The following is a 22,853-nucleotide window of genomic DNA, read 5'->3' as shown; positions in this document are numbered from 1 at the left end:
GACATTCGAGGCATCCTGTGTGCGCTTTAGGCATTGGCGAGGGGCGTGTTTGTTGTTTTGGCCGTAGCGTCCGTGGGCTTGTGCTTTTAAATGGTGAAGGTAAATTGTGTACTTGAATGATTTTAAGTCTAGGCTTGACGTCTGATGTGTAAATAATAGTGTACTTTTGCATGCAACACATATGCATGTTTAATGCTACGTGCAAGGACGTGTTCTACAGAATTGATTTACATGTAGTATTGTTTCATTTCTTAGATCGATGAGAAAGATTTCGGCCATTGAGGTCGATCTCTGATGCACCTTGAGACATACGGTCGTCCGAATATTGTTGTTTGCATTTATTTGTAAAAGTCTTGGTCAATTACAAACATGCACTCCTAGTTTTTTCTATGTGTTATTTTTTTACTAAGGAACTGACTGATGGTGATACTGTTAATTAAGATGATGTTTATGTAGATAATGTTGAGAATATTTTATTATAGTCTGGTAATATAGAATAATTCCATCCTCTTGATTACGAGTAAATGAAAACTGAACTTGCATCCTGGCGAAATATCATATTGATACGAAAATGTGCGTTTACAAAGAAAAAATGGTGAACTGTACATATGTACTTACATAGACGGCAGATTGCTGCCTGTTGTGGACCACTGACCTGCATTGCAACAAATGTGGTGATATTTGAAGTTAATCCGGCATTGCAGGTCAGTGTGGCAATGGTGCCATTTGTGTTGTATGACAACGAACCACCAGACACAAGCAGACGCCGGGGCATTCTGATAAAAAAAAACGTGTTGCATAAAGTTATTTGGTTTTGAATAGCTAAACTATCGCTATAATATAAATGTAGAGTTGATTGATAATCGGCATAAACCGATGTTTTGCATTTTTAAATTTGTGAGCTTTATAAAACAACGATAAATACCCGAGCAAACCAAAGACGTCGTGTTTGAAGGCGAACAAAAGCCAATACGGTGGTAGCGGTTCATACACACACTTGTTGATATGATTTGATGTATTAGGGCAACTTGTTATATGCAGAAGTAACGCCCCATTTCCATTTAGTGAACAGCAGTAATGATTAATATATCTGTAACGAAACGCAAACTTTACACAGAAGATTATAATTAATAATTAAAATCATCAATCAAAATACTATTTATGACTGGAACTGTTTAAACAGTATCCATTTTCCACAAACTTGTATTCGTGTGACCTTTTGTTTTAAAATTATACCTATGCTTGCGGACTACCTGCGTTTTAGTTTTTGTTTTAAATATACTTGATACTGTGGTTTTCGATTTATGTGTGTGGACATGTATCATTATAAATGATGATTTAAGTAAGAACAATTTCATCTATCTACTAGTTCATGTTTTATGGCTTTAACACAGTTAGAACGTCAGAATATGATTTACTTATTTGGAGAAACATTATTTTTGTATTAAACACATTTTTTATCACACTTACGTTAAATTCATCATTTGACAAAGCATCTTGCCATATGCTGGAGAGAAATTTTTGGCACAAAACCGAGCCCCAAACTCCTTTTGGCAAACAGTTTCCACACCGGCCGTCGAACCTGCTTGAAACCACCAGACAATCTTATATCGGTGACATTCAGGCTGGAAACTAAAATGACAAATATATTTTTTATACAAAGTATACAATGTTTAGCTCATGATGATAATTACTGATGTAAGTTATCAAGTACATGTTTTAATACATAATTTTATTATACAAACAATCACCATTAATTAAAGAACATAGAGAAAGACATTATCAATCTTTAAATACACAAACATACTTAAATGAAGTGTATGCTATTAGGGGCCGAATGTAGCTATGTTAACCAAATATCAGTATTGCATACAATTGAGTGTTAATAAATAATATTACAGAACCTTCTGTGTAATATAGACCTTAACGACAAACAAATACATACAGGTACATTGAATGCCAACATCGTTTGAATGCGAGCAGTTGTGTTGCGAGTGAAACGAACCGCTGCCGACGTCCATCTCAGAACCCGAACATGTGTAAGCTGGCCATATGGATCGGACCAGATCCTCGACCGTACTCTCCATTTGTCGTGTATGAATAGTAACTTCAGAAGCAATAAAGTAAATAATATATTTATGTAAAGGAACTTGTATTAATACTTTAGTTTCATCATTTATTAATAACACAACACTATTTATAATGAATTTTTAATTTGAACTTTTATCACACGCCAAACTTAAGGACAGCTATATCACAGCCGTAATCCGTGTGACCTTAAAATATGTCGCGACTTTTTTTCTGACAATTTTATATAACCGTTTCTATTTCAGTTAAGTTTCATTTTTAAATCTGCTTCTTCACAAACATGGAACATGAAAAAGCTATGGACTGTAATGGATAACTATCGTTTGAAAAAAATAAATATTATCAGGGCATGAAAATACAGACACAAGCATCCAATTTCTGAGTGTAATACGGACTTAGTGTTGGCGTGACCGGCTTCAGACGGTCTCAAAGATCAAAGCGTTATTAAAATCCTTGAAATAATATTGATATATGGAGCGGATGAAAAAAAAAAACACAACTGAAAGGCAAATAGAAACTCAAATATTGAACATTTAAGAATGACATTGGCTCTAAGCTGACGAAATGTCAACCGATTCTGTACATCATAGTGGTCTCAACATTTGTATACGTCACTTCTTACCATGAACATCTAAAAGGTCTGATAGGTAATTCATACACACAGTAAATATGAACTTTGCAGAAATACCCATTGAAAATAAATTAAAACACAAATTTTTAAAGGAAACCCGTAGGTACAATGATCAGAAAGTAATAACCAAACAGCGCACATAACATATAATTTCATTAGAAACGCTTAACTGTAGATAACTCGAACAAATTTAAGAACAGAAGTTCTAATGGCGAGAAAAGCAAGCGAAATGATGAAAATGACTTATGTTCTGCCTAGCTTTTATTTTGTACTTGGGAATACCGACATGACCACCATTTGTAGTGGTAGACCTTCACATGCAAAAATGATTTAAAAAGCTACCGAAACGTCAGTGAGCTGAAACTTTAAAAGTTGAAGAGTGCCAACGAAAGTGGCGAGAGAAAATTGTATTTATCCGGATTCGACGTATTTGACATATTGATCCATAGATGCCATTCTTTTGAAAGGGTATTCGTTATGTTCCAGGTCCATACGTTTTTGAACGAAATTATCACATCATTAACAAGTCTCATCACCTGTTAAAATGGGAATTACCTAGCATTTAGCATTCTACATAAAACGGTTGCTTCTTCTTTCGCAAACATGCCGTCACAGATGGTCCCCCATGTGCCGTTGATTTTAAGCTCTACTGTGCCTTGATACAGATATAATGCTTGGTTCATTAGGCGAATGTCTTGGATATTTACTGGCATACCTTTAAAATAAATATTGTAATGTGTATTGATAACATTCAAACGATAACCAATTTTTGCGAGAAATAACCGAATGACGACATTTCTTGCGAAACAATGATGTAAATATTTGTCATTGATAAAATACAATTTTTATTGGGATACACTACGAATGGTTTAACTTATTATGCATTTAACTTTGTTCAAGATCGATTCTGTATTATTATTATTATCATTCGTAACAATAAATTGCAAACGTGTTAACCGTTTACATACCAAAGCGTTGCTTGAAATAATTGTGAATATTTTTGCTTACATTCGGCAGTTTTATTCCATAGTCCGTTGTTTCCACATATGTATTGAACATAGGCTGGGTCATCAGTATGACATCGAATTGTTAACGTTCTCGACGTGTCATTGTATGTCGTTATTTGCCCATTTGAAACGTTTACTTGACCGCAGTCTGAATTGTATACAGTTAGTTTTAAACACATTTCATTTTGACATTTTATTACTTAAAGTCAGTTATTTATAACCAGGAAAGTGCCATTGTCAGTTATTAAATAGCATGTGTATTCGCATGTATACACGTACGATTTACACTTTTCATGTACTATACCTGTACAAACAAGAGCTACTGCGCCATCGATGCATTTGTCGCCGAAGTGCGGTGTTCTGTATGTGCAATTATTTATGTGACTTTCTTGTCCAGTACACTGAATGTCTCGTATCATTGGAAGGCGGGCCGGTGGTGTTATAATGATAGTCAACGTAGAAATTAGAAGCGGCACTGTAATTCATAGTGCTTATAATTAATTTTTAAAGAAAAAAAAATTGCATTTTGCATTCGATGTTGGCTAAATAATTGAAACTATTTTAATCAGAACGAATATATATTTAATGATACACCATGTGCATTCGAAGCTTACTGCGATCCGATCATTTTGCAGAGGACCTGTGCATCGTTATAATCGAAATTATCTTGGCAGATTGTGCAACAGTGTTTTCAATTCGCACTTCTACAAGACCATCACGTGCACTTGATCCACCAACCAAACTAATTGAGCTTATTTTCAAAGGAAAGCCTGCAATCATTATAAATATCCATAACCCAACAGTGTTCAATCACATTCGTAGTGCTCAACTATTCATACCAAAATTCAAATTCAAAGAATCTTCAAATAACACCACACAACACATGCATTGTAATTAGATGATAAATCTCTAATGTTAAACACATCAAAAACTATAATTGACTGTAAACATTTATCAACACTATAATGTTTGTTTCTGTTTCATTGTAGTCTTGCAATCTTAAACACTTTTAAGTGTTGTGTTGTTGTGAGTAAAGATATTATGAAATAAATCAAATTTGTTGAAATATAGATATATTAAAGGTTTTAAAGGTTTTTTGTTTTTCTGATTAAATAATGAACAAACAATTGAACAAATACATGTTAAAACATTTCACAATATCTCTCATCACAAGCACATATGTAATACCACAGACAGTATTCATTTAAAACGTATTTAATAAAACATATTATATATACAAAAGAGAGGGATACATCGTGTTAAATTATTTTATAATCATTAATATTTACATACCATTACAGCCAACCATTAATTGATACTGGCATGAATAGACTGTTGTATAGCTGCATAAGTTTACATCTGTGGCATTTGAAGAACATTGGAGGTTTGCAATCAAACCGTTTGACATTGTACTATTGTATCGCCATGTGAAGATATTAGATGTCAAACTAAAATGATATCGGATATGCATCATCTTAAATAATATCTTTTTAAGCGCATCGCGTAACTAATGATGCTTGTAAGGAAAAGAGCATTTAAAAAAAGACAAAGTAGTGGATCCATCAAAATGAATTCATAAGCTAAAATAGTATTGCATTACACTAAAGATAATACACAATCTTCTTTTTCAAAAACATTTCAAACAGGCAATCGATCATGTTTGATCCGTTAACATTTGTTTAATGGGTAAACTTCGATACAGATCTTTACAGACGGATAAATGTAATGATGACATTGAAATTTGAAATATGCAACAAGGCTTTTCATGACCAATTGTCGCATTATAGTGAACAGAGGACTGTAATTCCCCCAATCCCCCCAAAAAAACCCGCATAATAAATATTCTTACACAGGTGCAAACAATCTTTTGTAAGCATAAATGACAAGTTCATGGATCGTTTATAGACATATAGTTGATTTTCGATGATATTCATCCTCAAATTGTACATGTACATATTGGCAATAAACAATTTTTATCTACTAATATTCGTCAATTATGGTAACGGAATTCAATCCTTGAGTACTGGAATACATATTCGATGGTCTAGAAGATTAAACAATATTTTAATATAACAACATGCTTAAAAGACGTCGATACGATTGACCCTTTTTATTTAAGTTATTATACGTCTTGTTTTTACCAAGATGCGTTCTCCGTTGTGACAACAAAGTATTCAGTACGTAATCTATGATATGAGTGGCGAAAATCATGTGCTTTTTGAAGCTTTTTTCAATACTTGGCTTGAAATATATACTTTGTATTGTTGTGAACATTTCGCATGATAACTTAAAGACAGGTCAAAATTCGCTATATTCTTTGATTTAAAATGTCGTAGTCTCATTACGCAGTTATTGTTGAAACCAATCCCATTTACATGTGATAACTCAATACTTAAATTTTTGTGAACTCGAGAATTAACACACCATTTTTAAATCCTACATTTTTCTTGATAGCATAAGCCTTATATATGAATATTAATGAAAACACATGTTCGCAGGGTTTTAGTTTGTTCAAGAGTCTATTTGCAAAAACAGGTTTATGATGTGATACGGTCATCGGTTTATGCCATTTGCTTACAGCAATTTAAAAACAAACATTGTAAGAGTGTGTGTGTCGGTAATGGGCATGTACGTGCAGATTAAAAATCGACACATTGTGTTGATATACTTTTGCATACTGATAAGAAGGGTTTAAATAATCTGTCATTATTGTAAACATAAACTTTTTCTGAAGATGAAACGGAGACGTTGTTTTAAAAAAAATATTCAGACTCTATAACCGAAACATGCTTATTAGAGATCGGGTTCATAGTGAATTTTACATTAAAGACAACTGAACGATCGGATTAAATAAAAATATAAGCGTGCATTAAAGAAATAATAAACATGTATAATTGTAGTGTATAGCATTCAGATATAAATAAAAATGAGGCGGATGCCAGAGTACACGGGAGTATAAAAAAAGCTTCTATGAAACGTACGATTTTAGTTTAAGAATGGTTCAAATTTGATTTACCGATAAGTGTTAATACACACATGAGCAATAAAACTGTGTAATTGTTTAAACGGGCAGTGAAAATGTTTAGCTTCATTGCTTTTGATTAAAAAAAAACAAGATACAGATGCAATAACAATTTGAGTTTACATCATTATAAATCAACATATTAATTAATACTTACTGTAGCCCTTTCATCTGACAAAACACATGTCCACCGACAGAGTAAGTATGTCGGGTGTAGTTCGATATGTATCCACACACTTGACCCCAGGTATCCCCAACAAGCACCTCCACTCCTCCATCATACAGGCCGACTCCACCAACAAATCGCACGTCTCTCACGGCTGTAAATTGATTAGCCAGACTTAAAAAAATTATTTAACATGATTAAACTCGGAAAGGTTATTGATTGTTTTTAAAGTTAAATAAAGACCTTCCGAATTTGGTTAACACGCTGCGACATTTAAACATTTTTAAGGGTTGCAAATTACGTAGAAGAACGTTTGCATTCGTTTTATCTATATCTGTGCATTACGTCTGTTTAAAAATATCAACAACAAGCATTGTGGTTATGAGAACATATCCTTTGTAAACAATTTACATTATTATTTTAGACAAAAGATGAGAATACGCATCTTATATCATGAGATTGTGTATTTTTTAAAATATCAAACCGGAGTCCTTAAGACACTGATTGGACACTTTTTACACAACAGTGTCAATCGATACAATACAAAATGTTTGCATTGAGGATCAGAACACATATACAAACGGTTTATAGTTCAGTTTAAAAGATGAAATACCTAAAGGTCCACATCGTGTACCATACTCTTCCCATGTGCCGTTGAGTGAACATTGATATAAGAACTGGAAATAAGTGGTCCCGTTGCTGCATCTGCCAGTGTATATGTCACCATTGCTTGTAATATTGACGTGTTCCAGCAACCCATAATGCCGCTGTGTCAGTCGTGAACAACCTACAGTTGACATGAAGTTAATATTCATTTAAAAAATGTTAAGAGTAAAACTAAAAAGTCCAAATGGTTATGACAGTTGCCATCTTCCGGCGGCGTGACTGACTTATACCTTCTGCACAATGTTTTTATAATCTTAACTTTTGTAACATGTGTTAATGAAATCCTTCAACGGTCATAGGAGGTTTACTGTTTTGATTGACGAATGACATTCCTACAGAAACCCCTCAAGCTTTGCGGTAGAGTATTACAAAAGGGAAACCCAACATAACTAGGATTTAAGACTTAAGTTGTTTGTACCTGCACATATCAAGCCCACGTCGCTCGAATGGGAACACGTTTGACCTGTTGACCTAGAGCAGTTGTGGATTGATTTTTCTAATCCAGTACATGCTAACGAACGGTAAAATACTGGGCCATTACCATATCCGTATTGTCCATTTGTGGAGTAGTCTAGAGCACTGTAAGGAGATATACCATTTACAATTTATATTATTACAAAGTAAGTATACAAGTTACTTTTAACATTTGTAAAACAATCACTTTTATAAAATGGAACTTCTCAACTGTATGCAAAGTACCATAGTAAGGAAATAGTAACACAATAACCTTAGATTTGTATGAAGCATTCTGCATAGAACATCTGCGTCAGTAAAGTCAAACAAGCCGTCTCCACAGATTGTCCCCCAGATACTATCAATGCTTATTTCTACTCGTCCTTCCAGCTCACTGTTTCCCCCAACCAATCTGATGTCTTTGCCAGTAAAATTATCTACAAGAAAGTATAACTAATTTGTTTTATAAGAACATATATAATTCATGTTAAAACAAGTTCCATATTACAAAAAAACTGCATGGTAGAACTTTCGGCAATAGTAATTGTTTTGTATTTACGAGTATAACATGGCGTATTGCGAATTTGCTTTTTTAATTGGGTAATAATTGCAGTCAATGTTCATTTATAGTGATGTGTGGCGTGTTTTTTCTGATACAAAGACGCACTATTTAAAATGTATGAAGTTTATAATACCTACATAGCCTTACTGTTCCAGATTGTTCGGAAACAACAGTCAAATCTACCAGCAAAGCTGACATAAAAAAACAATCATGCACATATAAGTATTGTTTATTGAGGTAATACATTTCGATTGAGATAATTGATTCTTTTAACTGATATTTAAAAAAAAATAACTGTATTTTTACACAGTACTTTACTATTACCAAGTGGAATAATCACACATATAATAACAGGGACATCATCTGCAAAAAGTAAAATTAATTTTATTATTGAATATATGTATAATTTATGTTAAAAAACACTGTTTCATATTACGACCACATTGCCTGGTTGAGATTACGGAAATTATAATTGTATTTTGTTTACGTGTATTCAATGGATTACTGTGATAAATGCTTTTTGAATTGCATTATGATTGCAGCCAAAGCTCATTTATATTGATATTTTGGTATCTAATATTTATGAGATTAAAATCAACACACACACATTTAAATGCATCGACTTAAGACTACCTACAAAAATACCTGCACAAACAATCTGATGCTTCCACAGCATAGCTGACAGGAAACAAACAATTATGAACGCATTGATGTTTTTTTTATTGATGTAATTCATTTAGATTGAAATAATTGACTTGTTTAACTTGTAATTGTTAATGTAAATGATTAAAGCGTTACCCACTACTTAACCACCAGAAAATGGAAGATAACACAAAGAATAACTTTGACATAACTTTGACATCCTTGCACAGGAAATTTAACATCAAATCCCTCATTAATAGAAATACATAATTAGCATTAACGATAACACAGAAAGTAAATACTTACCAAACGCAAAGGTTATTAATAAACGCTGCCATCTACACTCTCGGTTGTTCATTGTTATTTTAACAAATTGTCGGTTGATGTTTGTAACTAGTATGAAATAACAAAACATTCTTGGTTAAACGTGCGTTAAATAAGAAAATTGTGTACACACATACTAAGTTGAGGGGTTTAAAATATGCATTCTTAAAGGTAGCTATATATTTCTGTACGAATAATATCGGATAACATGGAGTACACTTATTTGTATTGTTTTCATGATATAAAAAATTATGCTTATTATTATTTCAAATACAAAATATTTGTTGGACATGTAAACATCTTGTTTGTTTTTCATAATACAATAGGTTAATTATACACCGGTTAAGTAACAATAATCTTTAACGCAAAACGCATATGATTGTGGAGTTGGTTATAATGTTATTTTTACTTTTGCCTTGATTAAATGCACATCCAGTATCCATCATAGTTAATTATATCTTATATATTTTGATATATTTGGTTAAATTTGGATTTATTGACTGAACGGAAATTCCGCTTACAATCTTCTTCATAAATAAATTGTACTTGATTTGATTTATTTATTTTCTTAAACAATGATATTATGTTGTTTTAAACATCGACAAACATTTCAAACATCTATGAAAAGAAACAAATTTCTGATTTTTGCATTATACTATCCATATCTACAAGGGAGCCCACTAAATGCGACATTATCTTACCTATATAATATGGTTTTCATCTCCATGCAAATGCATGAAAAATTGAACGCTTAAAATGCTGTGTTCTTTCTTAATGCATGCAATCAAATATTATGTAATAGTCATATACAATATTGTGACATACGGTGCCAAAATAGATAAAACACCTCCAATGATCAAGTCGCCTTACCAGTTGCCATATAACAAGACCAAGGGAGAGGTAAGTTTTTTAAAATGTCGTTATAAACATGTAGTATATTTTCTTGTAAAGTTTTCTCAATATTTCACGATAGCAATATGAGGAAAAGTGCCCCACCTCTGAGGGGAATTTTTTATAAAACGACAGACACTTTTTTTAAACTAGGCTAAGATATCATTAGAATTCTCTTCTAAGAAGGTGCCATTATGATTGGATAAACGATGTGATTTCGAGAGTGTTCACAATGTTACACTACGTGCATATTAGGAAAACTGCTCCGCCATCTGGCGGCCATGTTTTTCAACAAACCGGCACCCTTTTCGAAGTCGGTCGAGATGTGTATTGTTCAAACGTTCTGAGCAAGTGTTGTGTTGATTGGGCATTAATGTGACTTCAAGGGTATTCAAAAGGATATCCATACAGCCATTTCGGAAAACTGTCTAGAGCCTTGTTTCCCGTGTTTGTTAATGGACCGGACCCTTCTATGTGATCTAAGGCGAGTATAATAAAGTCACATTTTCAAAGCAGGTTTCGTAATCTAAGCAAGGGTGTTCACGCTTGCTTTTTGTAATTGAACTAAGGATCTGGTTTTGGTCCCAATACGGCAAAGTTTCGATCACGTTTGTGATATGACTGGAATAAATAAATAATTTACCAATTATAATCACGTTTATCATACAGTGCTATTATGGATTCTTGCCAATCTTGATAATGAATAGACTATGATGCCTTATAGGATGCTTGTTTGTTGCGCATTTTGTTTTGCGATATTGTATCTGTTACTTTGTGTTTCTTTTGTTCATAGAAGAGACGGCGCAAATATGATTGTTTGGAATAAGGTTATTTGTTATCTTATATATAAAGATATTAATAGCGTAGTGCATACAATGTCCGCTAAGTAACCGGGAGGACGCGGTTTGCATTCGCACTGTGGGGCGGTCTTAAGATCTCACCCAAAGACACTAAGTACTGGCTCTACCCACGAAACGGACTCGATAGCGTTTCAATAAGCCTAAAGCTATCGATACAATCGTGTTTTGGTAAAGGTTTGTTTTTCGAGTTTAACTAAAGTTTAACCATTCGAACGTTATAAAGATAAAACTAAATTAAGCTGTATATAAAACAGAGATAAGTCATGTAAAAATAACAAAATGTACGTACCATATTAAAACAATGTTTATGGTATTTATTAAGCCCATTTTGTGATGTTTCACTGATTTACAGTATGACGGCGGTTAAAAAGACAACACATATCATATTTGCAGTTAAAGTGTCATGGGACCATAAACTGATTAACAGAACAACCAAAAGCATATCATATTGACACATGTACAATATTGATTACTCTTCAATAAAATACATTCATATTATCTAAAAGTTTCTAATAAAATATTTGCGTCTGTTATTGTTTGTTAAAGCTTGATTAAACACAACCCGATTAGTTATTTTAATAAAAGAGCATTCATTGTATATGTAACAAGTATTCTTGTAGTATTTTCTAGTTAAAGGGATCTTTTCACGCTTTGGTAAATTGACAAAATTGAAAAAAGTTGTTTCAGATTCGTAAGTTTTCGTTTTAGTTATAATATTTGTGAGGAAACAGTAATACTGAACATTAGCCATGCTCTAATATAGCCATTATATGCATCTTTTGACGATTTTAAAACCTAAAAATTATAAAGCGTTGCAACGCGAAACGATTGAATAATTTGGAGAGTTCTGTTTTTGTCGTTAAATTTTGTGAAACTACGAAGATTGCTTATATAAGGTATAAAATACGTCAAGAATGTGTACTCGGCGGAATAGCTCAGTAGGCTAAAGCGTTTTTACTTCAGGACTCTGGCAGGACTCCAGGGGTCACTGGTTCGAAACCTGCTCCGGGCAATGTTCTTTTCCTTTTTTTAATTTTTTCTTGATTTTTTACTGGAGCTTTTACGATCCAATGTTTACATTTATCAATATAAAGCATTTAATGAATAAGTTAAAAAAAATGCCAAAATCTGTGAAAAGGCCCCTTTAAAGCAGTTATGAGTTGCAAAGAAGACGCCGTATTTAGATATTCATTTACAATCTGACCAAAATGCAAAATATGCGTTTAAATGATTAAAGTTAAAATTTAACTTAAATAAAAAATAAAGTTTTTCATAATAATATTAAATAATTCCGATTTATTATCACTCATAATATGTCTCACTCTCCTAAAGACAGCTAAACATTCGTTGCTTTTGTCATAATCCGACATTTATGCTTGCATTAACTTACACTTGGTTAAAACTGGCATCAAATTAAACGATCTACCATGTAATGCAACAGTATTCTAATTCGACAGTATAGAATTACTCAGATTTACTTGGAGGTCTTCTTTATAGAGCCGGAATGAATGTTTTGTCAAATCACGGTGCATAATTACGACATTTACATTCAAATAAAAGAGAAGTGTTGTGTAAACGTGTCAAAAATAATGCAAACAAGTATGTGATATTTCGCGTTTCTCAACGCCAAACCAAATACAATCGGTATATATTGGTATGTTTGGATATTATCATTACGCCAAGCTCGAGTATCTAACGTAAAATGTTTACACCGGCGAGTGTGGTGAGCAAAATCATATGATATGATTTACTTTCGAATGATTGTAATTGGTATATTCATTATAAATATATAACAGATTACGCATGAAGTCGAATAAATATTATGCGCAAACATTTGACTGCAAATCAAGTGAATCAAATTATACGCTATGTATTCGATCATTAATACAATATTTAACATGCACTCTAGCAGAAAAACATGAGCTTGACAGACTTCACACGGAAGCAGCGCAGATTGCTTAACGAGCATAAAAATTACTTCATTAAACTGGGCTACAACAAAACTTAACCGGGAACCACTTTAAGATCAACGCGACACACAAAATCTGATACTGTTTTACATAATGCATAATTCCCTTACTGCTCAGTACCTGACGTACTTGGTACCTGAAAATGTCGGAGCTTCAACTAGGTATCTCCATAATGCGAATGACTTTCGCACATTCGAATCGTGATCATCCCTCAAAAATGGAATATCTAATCAGAAGAGGTAAAACTAGTGAATCATTGAATATATTTTAATCTAATCCAAGCTTAAAATGAGTTTGATAAAAAAATAACACAGTTATTTTATATAAGAAACCGTTTTCTCCAACTACTGCATAAGCGGCTGAGGTCTAAATTGAAGGAGGCTGAATTAAAACCTTTACGCGTACATAGACTCTCCTCTATTCCCGTGTTTAGATATTGAATCGAATTATCACATTGTTTTCGTATGTCTTCATTTTAACGTCATACCATGTGCATAAATGTAAAATATCTCCAGAATTACTAGCGATGTTGAGTTTGATATTATGCTTTTCGGCAATACACATTTTAAACAAAATGAACACCCTGAAATGTTTCTACATGTCCCACTAATTTTTAGAATAACAACGGCCATTTTCTAAACAATTCCATTATGAGAAGTTTTTGTTGTTTGATGTTCCTTGCACCAAAAAATCTTCTTACTTTTCTGCAAAACCTTTGCATGTATATGATCCATGTTGCCTTTGTCTGGTATAAACTATGTTATATTGTTCTTAACGGACTGCCAATCATGTGCACATATAAAACCATGGAAAGCAACTATATTATAATAAAATGAAAGAATTGCGGTCCTTTGCTAATACCAATTGAATAATGTACATGTCAAAAGGAAAGGAATTTGTTAAAACAAATGTCATAAAACAAATAAAACTGAATAAAAAAATTAATTAACTTACGTCATGAATTTTTATGTCAGAGGATTGTTCACAGGTACACAGCAAACATCATTCATATCATTATTATCGCTGAAATAAGGTTAAACCGGTTTTGGAGGTTGTACATATCAAGAACATGTGATCTGATTTTAATTCAAAGAAAGTTTACTACCATGAAAGCCCCGATGATTTTTAGTATATAACTAGTGAACAGAACCATAATATATGCCTAATAAATTGTAAGAAAACCATGTGACGCTGGATACTCTTCAACTTGCCCAACGGTGTTGCACAATTATTATATTGTCTCTCGAGCTTTCGTTTACTGTACATAATTTAGTTTTCGGCAATTATTTGATCCCTTCGTCATCATATGATGTATTTTATAAACATTGCTTTCTACATACATTGACAATAAAACATACCATACTCATAAGTGTATTTTAATTTAATAAGAATCTATACAATATGATTTTGTTATTTAATATCAGTCCAAAATATTTGATAATACAATCCTAATATCATAATCTGAAGTACATAATATAGTATTATGCCTAACGGCAAGAAGAACCAAAATTAATGCTGAAAAATGTCGCTGATTAATACTAAAAGTTCAAACAGTTTTGACTCACTATTTTCATATACTTCCAATACAACGAGAAGTGTTTGATATTTCTATAAAAACGTCTCTCTTCTATCTATGCCAACACAAAGACTGCCGATACAGGTATAACTTTTCGCCAATTAACTGCTATCCCATTAACCTATCGTGATATAGAGATTGGATAAACGCGACCAATGGTAGAAGGCGAAGCGCGTTTTTAAAATAAATCTGGCTGATGTTGACATAATATTTTTACCATGTAAATTAAATTTTTTTTTTGTATATTTGAGTATGACGACGATGTACTGTTGTATAAGTCTTGAATAATGTTTGTTTGTCTGTCTATCTGTCTGTCTGTATATATGTCTGTCTGTCTGACTGTCTGTTTGTCTATCTGTAAGTCCGTCCGTCCATCCGTTTGTCTGTCTATCTGTCTGACTGTCAATGTTAAGGGGGTGAATAACTTATCGAAATTCATATCTAATATTAATTTTTAAAAAACCCGTTCTTACCAAAGCTGCAATATAAATATTATAACGTTGCTTCTAGAGAATTATGATGACAATTGCATTCTTTATACATATGCATTAGTTGAAATATAAAGTAAATGCTCCGATTGAAAATGTTGATTTAAGGTATCTAATTGCCTAGAAATAAATAGAAACTGGGCATCAGGCGTAAGTTTGTACATCGTTACTTACAAAATACCTAATATACGTCAGTATGTACTAATATATTCATCCTAGAATAAACTGCTATACATTTAATGTCTAGTTATGAACAATCATAATCGTATTGTTCTGTAGCTGAAACATTTTAACAAACAAACAACAACAAAAACTTATTTTTAGTTCTATAGACATAATATTGTTTCTTCTCTGCTTTATATACACCATTTCTGTTTTGAATTAATGTAACAAATTTGAAAAATTGGCAAATCGTCAGTTTGATCACACGTCCAAATAAACCAAATGTTGGGATGGCCGACATCCGACAAATTATTAGGTGTTACATCGCCAGTTGGCATGATGGATTCCGGAAGGCATATAACATTCTAGCCTAAAGTATCAAATGAGATATTTATCCATTTATGAATGTTAATAAATCACCGTTCAACAATATAAACTAAGCAGGTAAAGACAAGCGTAATTACAGTTGTTGAACGGTGAAATGTTAACATGATGCAGACGCCTACGCATATGTGAATGTTTGCAGCATTCATAGTATGTTAACAACTGACCGTTCAACAATATATACTACGCATGTGAAGACACGCGTAATTACAAGTGTTGAACGGTGAAATGTTAATATTATGCAGACGCCTATGCTTTTAATTAAGGCTGTTACTAACGCATAATAATAGTGAATGTTTGCAGCATTCAGAGTGCGTTCGAAAACAAATTCTCGATTTGTAAACGACAAAAGAAAATTTTATAAGCTTTAATATATTGGACAGGAAGTTCAAAATAAGACGTTACGCCGTTGTATCAAAATCGATATTCTGATTGGCTTAACAGCACTGTCTATTGATATCTATGGAGAGTGGTTAATTATACCCATGTGTGACGCAGGTTTAAATTGCTCAACAACTTCAATAATTATTGTATTAATCTCCCACACTTATAGCGGTATATAGGGACGCATTTCGCAAACTAGGAAGTATTTGTATAGTCAATGCCTATACAAATACAAATAAGTATACGCCTTATAAGCTCTCAAACAAAGTTTAAGATTACACGCTTTACCTCTAAATAGCATAGAAGTAAATATGCTTAAAATGAGCATACATTTATTAATCTGTCCATTTCAAAATCGCTTCAATCTTTCCGAAAATAAATAAATGTCAACTCATTTCCTATCGAACAAAATACAGTCAAGTTACCATTACCGGATCAGTAGCGTTATTAAGTTGTTCTGGTGAAAAGCAATACATGTTTTGAGACTTCTTTTACACCAGTTTGATTAAATATTACCTTTGCTTACTGATTCAGCACATAGCCTTTTTTTTAAACACAGGCAAAATGTATTTGTTATACCTTTTTTTCGCCGCATAATTCATGCATTAACGGATCAGTTGTAGCCATAACGGATCACGTGACTGAAACCACTCAGGGGGCATCTAACACGCTATTTGAACGGTCGAAACATGAAATGTGTTGTTTACAATGACCATGTTACATTGCCAGTTATAAATTATATTCATTTTTTTGTTATTAATTGTTTTCTAATTGTGATCTTGTAACCACACTTTATGCATGGTTTTCTTGTGTGAATTATTTGTTGAAAATCCTAAAAAGATCGAAAAGATATGGGCATCTTATAAACCATGTAAATTGTTTGAATCATATCTAATCATCGATATTGAAAATCGAACATAAATAAAGCATTAAGATTGAGATCATGTATTTTAAGAATCAACAAGATTGGCATATAATTTAATATAATATATTATCAATACGCATACTATCACGCTTGATCCGTTATTGCCCTAAGTCTTCATTTACTTTAAGTTGTTGCAAAATCTTAAACACGAATCAAAACTGAAATGGACATTTGCAGGCAGAAAGACTACTAAATTGCCTTCAATTTAATGCGTAAACTTCTTACTTTTCAACAGTTTTATAGCATGTGGCCGCCAAAAATGTTCAACCTCGATTTGCAAACGAGACGGAAGTCAACAAAGTCGTATATACATGTCAATAAAACATACCGAAATGTTTGACAAAGAGTAGCTCCAATTACGACTCATTCAATGCGTTTTTAAGAACAGGCATTGAAGATGATGTGTGCAAAATATCATCTAAAATTGTCAACTATTCATCGCGATACGCAGTCTTGAACATCAAAGTGATCCGCTATGGGTAGTGATCCTATATTGGTAACTTGACTGTACCAAACAAAAAAGTTATAAATGCGACCGATCGAGTTTATATTGTCCTCATACTAGTAAGCTTAAGTCTGTACAAATTGTGTATATAAAAAGTGTATGATTATTTACACATAGATTTAATCGAAACGCTTTTATGATTCATACTTACCGTCCGTTAATAATAAACTGCCTGTTTACGCAAATCAAAATATTGATATACAAATGATGTGTGTATTGTTGACAAATTGACAGCATATTCCTGCTATTCAGATAAATAAATGATTCTAACGATTCCAACTCTACTTTGATATTTAATATTGCAAATAACAACACTAAAAATATTATGAGAGAGAGAATATCTGTTTATATCCACTACTTTATAATGTCCCACCAAATATAAGTATAAGATGTTTAAACTGTGATCACATCCTTGAATCGGACAATGTAAGCATGTGTGGTTTAAACCGGTTAGAGGACTAGCCGAACGTCATAATAACTAAAGTATTAATCACAAACAATACGCCCGTATTTTAATATATATTACTTACGCATCCAGAAAATGAAAAGAGGAATGCAATGCGCGAATCGGATATTACAAATGTTAGTGCCTCAGTTACGTGCGTATTTAAAATCAATAACAGCGATTAGGGGATATGTTATTAGGCTATCTATATACTAAGATTGATTTCAAAGTAAAACATGTATATTGAAGGAGGTTTATGCGCTCTCACGCGTAAAATACCACCTGAAGGTGGTTAACATTAAGGCCAAGCTATTTCAGAATCATTTAATGTATGTTGTAATAAAAAATTGTTAAATTCATTTTAGTTATATTCAACGCATACATTTTTATATCGCCATCAACAAGTAGTTTAAAGGACAATTTTATATCCCACATGGCTTCTTGTGAATTATACTGGGTGGGATTAAACTAAACCCAATTACCATGGCGTGCAATTATAAAACATCGAATGTTCTTTTATTTGTTTTCGACCGTATAGCAAGCCGGTCATCAATTCAAAGATAAAAACAAGCGCCAACATTAGTATTCACAAGTTCAAGTGAACCACATAAGTAATAATGGCCCATTAATGCATTATAGAACAGCGTATGATAAGCGTTATGTACACCTATGAATTATAACAGCTGCGATTTGATTATTAAACATATGGTCATATGTGTTGTAAATTACATGCTGACGTGTTTATTTCACAATGTATACGTATTTGTGTACATGTATATGTGAAGAAATTTGCATGTGTGCCTGCCTTGTCGTTTGTTGCAGTGTATGAAAGTTGTTCAATAGCCTAAAATAAAATACATTGTGGTGAAGAAAAAAATGATTTCTTTTATAAACTAACAGACTTTGACCTCAACTAGGAAGTAGTAATAATAAATACGTTATACCCGCCTTGGATAGAGAAGTCAAAACGTAAATAGTTGAAGTGTATTTATTGTCGCCAACTGTCAAGTGTGTAAATAAAATACGCTTTTAAAAACTATAATTACACCTTCCTTTTACGATTTCATAGGTAACACACATATTTGATGGCAAGTAGGTTATGAAATAAACTGTCGTTCATAAGATCTGATTTTGAATAAAGTGTTATTTTCCGATTGTTCCTAATTTTGAATTTAATGCATAGTTTTGCAATTTATTGCTTACCATTTTAGTCCGTTGAAGACTAATGCTAATTTTGAACAAAACGAATGTAGTTTAATATTTGTTTCTACTGAAACATTCATGAAGTAACATTATTTATCACATTCGTTGCTATTTGGTTGACATATTCATGATATTTTCTTTAAACTCAATTGGTCAAATGTATATACCCAATCATTATCTATAATAGTATTGTGTTACATTTTTAAATATTGCATTCTGGAGTAGCAGTATTTCACATGTAATTATGTAATCTAGACTGTGTTCCTATTTATTTAGACTGTCAGCTATAAGAACTATTGAATTAGGTGCGTATCTATACAGTACAGTCCGTTCAATAGTGAATTTAAAACACTTCAAATGTTATCTTTACGTCGAGAATACAATTATTGGGATTATTAAATATTTTAAAACATATATACTCACCAACACACAATTTATACGAATACAGGATTTGTTTTCCTTCTCTGTATGCTCGAATTTTATCTCACGATTGGTTATAGACAAAACGTATGTGCACTAGTTGCGTAGCCTCGAGTGATAGTATACTGTTTTTGTTACAAGAAATTTGTGTTTCCGTGACAAATTGGACATCTTGATGAGCTAAGAAAACCCACAGGTGGTTAGCGTGTGACTATGATATTAATCAGTGAAAAGATCATTTTGAATGATAAATAATCAAATTATCACAAAAAGTCAACTTTTCTGGACAAAAGAAATTTCACTATCAAATATTTGATAGGGTAATATTTATTTAGAAAAGTTGATTTTTCATTATAATTTTATAATTTATCGTTCAAAATGATGTTTTCAGTATATAATATCATAGCCACACGCTAACCACCTGTGAGAAAAACCGGTCGTCTTATTTGTATTTAATACATATTTGTATTAAATCCATTCGACGTCTTTTCTTATCTATATTAAAGTAAAATTATGGATCGAATTAGATTATTAGCGTAAAGTGTGCTTAACACTTTAAGTGTTGCACAATTTGGTTTGAAAAAAGTATGATATTTATAGTGCAGGGGGCCGTTTCTGGTACAATGCGTAACTTTACGGACGAAAATGTACGTACGTATAAAATTACGTACGCTATTCTGAATGCGTAAGTGCGTTTCTATAAACCGAACGTAGCGTAAAACTTAGTTGCTATGTTTGAATAATCTCTAAACAGAAGTCTGGTGATTGCGCGTACCTTATAGAGAACATTTGAAAAAAATTATAAAGTAGGTTTAACTTGCTTTCTCTAACAAACTTTCGGTAGACTAAATATTTATACATTTATCCTTAAGAAGTACCTTATAGATAGCAAAGTTCTTTCCCTTGTTTGCGAAATTGAAATGAAAAAAGGGGTCAACTGTAAAAAAAGTTCAATCTCTTGATTATTTTAAAATTAAGTGTGGCCATTATTTGTTGTGCTGGATATGCTCTTTGTTAAAACAGAAGAGATGATTCTTACTGAAGCAAATCTTTTACGTAGGTTAGTCAGATATATTTCAAACTGGAATTGCTGGAGCAAACTGGAAAACAATGGATGGAAAATACTGAGAAGACAGGAATGTGTATTGTAGCTTACACATCTGAATTTACAGAAACATAATCAAGGAGTTTCCTGACAGGATTTCAATTTACTAGAAGGATATCTTTGATTATGTTTATTGCGTCACTGAATTACAAATGGAATGTCCTATAATGAGAAGAACATCAGCAATGGCCTCTGTAAAGAAGGTAGTATTTTTTAACATTTCATTTACTGATCAAAGATAATGTACAGTAGTTTAGTATGGTTTTAGAAGAATTAACAAACTCTGTAGCTTGTATTCACTTGTCGCACTTCTAGATAATTTTATAACAATCAACATCATGTTTTTACATGTTTATATTTATACTTGTGTGCAAAATATTTAAAAAAACAACAACAACAGATTTTTACTCATGAATTCATTTAAAATGAGAATCTTTTTTCTGTGATAAATTAACATTGTCCATGAATGCTTCTATTAATTTGAGACAATAGGCATTTGCAATTATCATAAAGTATGCTTCTTCACATATATAATTATATTATATTTTTTGTTCAATATTTAAAAAAAAGCATGGATTGGTAAAAAAACGCTGGGCTGTGAAAGCTTGTCAGAATTTTAAATTTTTGTAGAGGTCACAGTGACATTGACCTATAACCTAGTGACTCAAAATGGGTGTGGCGTTTAGGGTTTTAGCACATTGCCTACAGCGGACGGGCGGACTTTGGACAACTAGCTGGCTATGACAATAGCTCGGGTTTTTTCTCTCCGAAAACAGCCTCGCTAAAAATACAACTTTGAGCATCTTTCAACTGTAACTTACCAAAAACAAATCTCATTGGTTTAAAAGTCATAGTGTTTTGACAGTTTTGTATAAAATGACATATTTGGTACATTTCAATAAATGTTTTCAGTATATTTACTTAAACAGTGAAAACTTTTCAAACCTACTTTAAAATTAGCCATTATAAATATTCAGATAACTTAAGTTTTAGTTGTTACAATAACCATTGCGCAAAGTTTGCCAAGTGTGTGAGCTTTGACCTTTACTTCCAGTTAATAATTGCAGCGCTTAAACAACTGAAGCTTGATTGGTCATTGTTGGCCCCGTACTACTTAAAAGTACCCGGGGTACCCTTAAGTACACTTCAATGTACCCTGGGTACAGAATTTTATTCCTGCCTAAAATTTGATGTCATCAAACGCACTTCTGAATACGAAACAAAAGCCTCTTGGAACAAAACCGAACTCAATATGCATTTTTGAGTACGAGTTTAGATAATATCATCGCGGAGGCCATTTCACAGAATGTAAACGGAAACATTATTAATTTGAAAATAGAGCCAACAACAGCAGATTTAGCCTAGGTATTCCTGGGTATGTTTCAGTATATTTTCTGTACCCAGGGTATATTGTAGCATACATAAGAGCACCCAGGGAACTTTCAAGTACTAGTCCGAAATTATATATATATGTTATATGTTATAGCAAATTCAATTAAAAAGACATATTACTTCTACTTCTTCGGCGAACACAATTTAAGATAAAACAATGAAATAACAATCAATTTGAATTGCTACCTTGTACAAATTGAAACTTCTTATAATATTTACATTTTCTGTGTAAATGTATGTGTTCAGACGATATACTATGTATAAGTCTGGAATAAAACGTATGTCTGTCTGTCTATCTGTCTGTTTGTCTGTCTTTCTGTCTGTCTGTCTGTCTGTCTGTCCGTCCGTCCGTCCGTTCCCCCGTCCGTCCGTTCGTCTGTCTGTCTGATCTCTGATAATCGTGATGTGGAGTCAATGTACCTCGCCAGAACTTGCATTGTGTCGTGTTAATCTGCCAACTCGTCGTTCTATGTCGCAGTGTTGTATTCTTCTGTTGCTTAAACTCGCCAAGAAGCGGCGATAATTTTAAACCGTTCAATATTGTCGATGCCTATCGTACATTTAGCGAGGGCACGTCTCCCG

General features: G+C 32.6%; 1 protein-coding gene and 1 long non-coding RNA gene across 2 annotated transcripts; both read right to left on the bottom strand.

Annotated features, from left to right (window-relative positions):
* Positions 1-2,073: 2,073 nt before the first annotated feature.
* On the bottom strand, positions 2,074-4,155 carry LOC127870910 (uncharacterized). Its single transcript, XR_008045002.1, has 4 exons — positions 4,031-4,155; positions 3,728-3,874; positions 3,275-3,434; positions 2,074-2,107 (listed from the first exon to the last, which is right to left on the bottom strand). It is a non-coding gene; the product is annotated as an uncharacterized LOC127870910 (long non-coding RNA).
* A 195-nt stretch (positions 4,156-4,350) lies between these two features.
* LOC127863980 (scavenger receptor cysteine-rich domain superfamily protein-like) lies at positions 4,351-14,949 on the bottom strand. The gene is made up of 10 exons (XM_052403678.1): positions 14,848-14,949; positions 14,237-14,305; positions 9,544-9,630; positions 8,733-8,786; positions 8,308-8,470; positions 7,999-8,159; positions 7,528-7,701; positions 6,906-7,068; positions 5,020-5,174; positions 4,351-4,496 (listed from the first exon to the last, which is right to left on the bottom strand). Exons 3-10 carry the CDS (start codon positions 9,593-9,595, stop codon positions 4,351-4,353), a joined length of 1,068 nt encoding a protein of 355 aa, XP_052259638.1. The 5' UTR covers positions 9,596-9,630; positions 14,237-14,305; positions 14,848-14,949.
* Positions 14,950-22,853: the final 7,904 nt, after the last annotated feature.

This window comes from Dreissena polymorpha, chromosome 1, assembly GCF_020536995.1.
Source record: "Dreissena polymorpha isolate Duluth1 chromosome 1, UMN_Dpol_1.0, whole genome shotgun sequence".
Taxonomy (NCBI): domain Eukaryota; kingdom Metazoa; phylum Mollusca; class Bivalvia; order Myida; family Dreissenidae; genus Dreissena; species Dreissena polymorpha.
The sequence above is the reverse complement of the archived record's forward strand: the minus strand, read 5'-3'. Positions and strand labels throughout refer to the sequence as shown.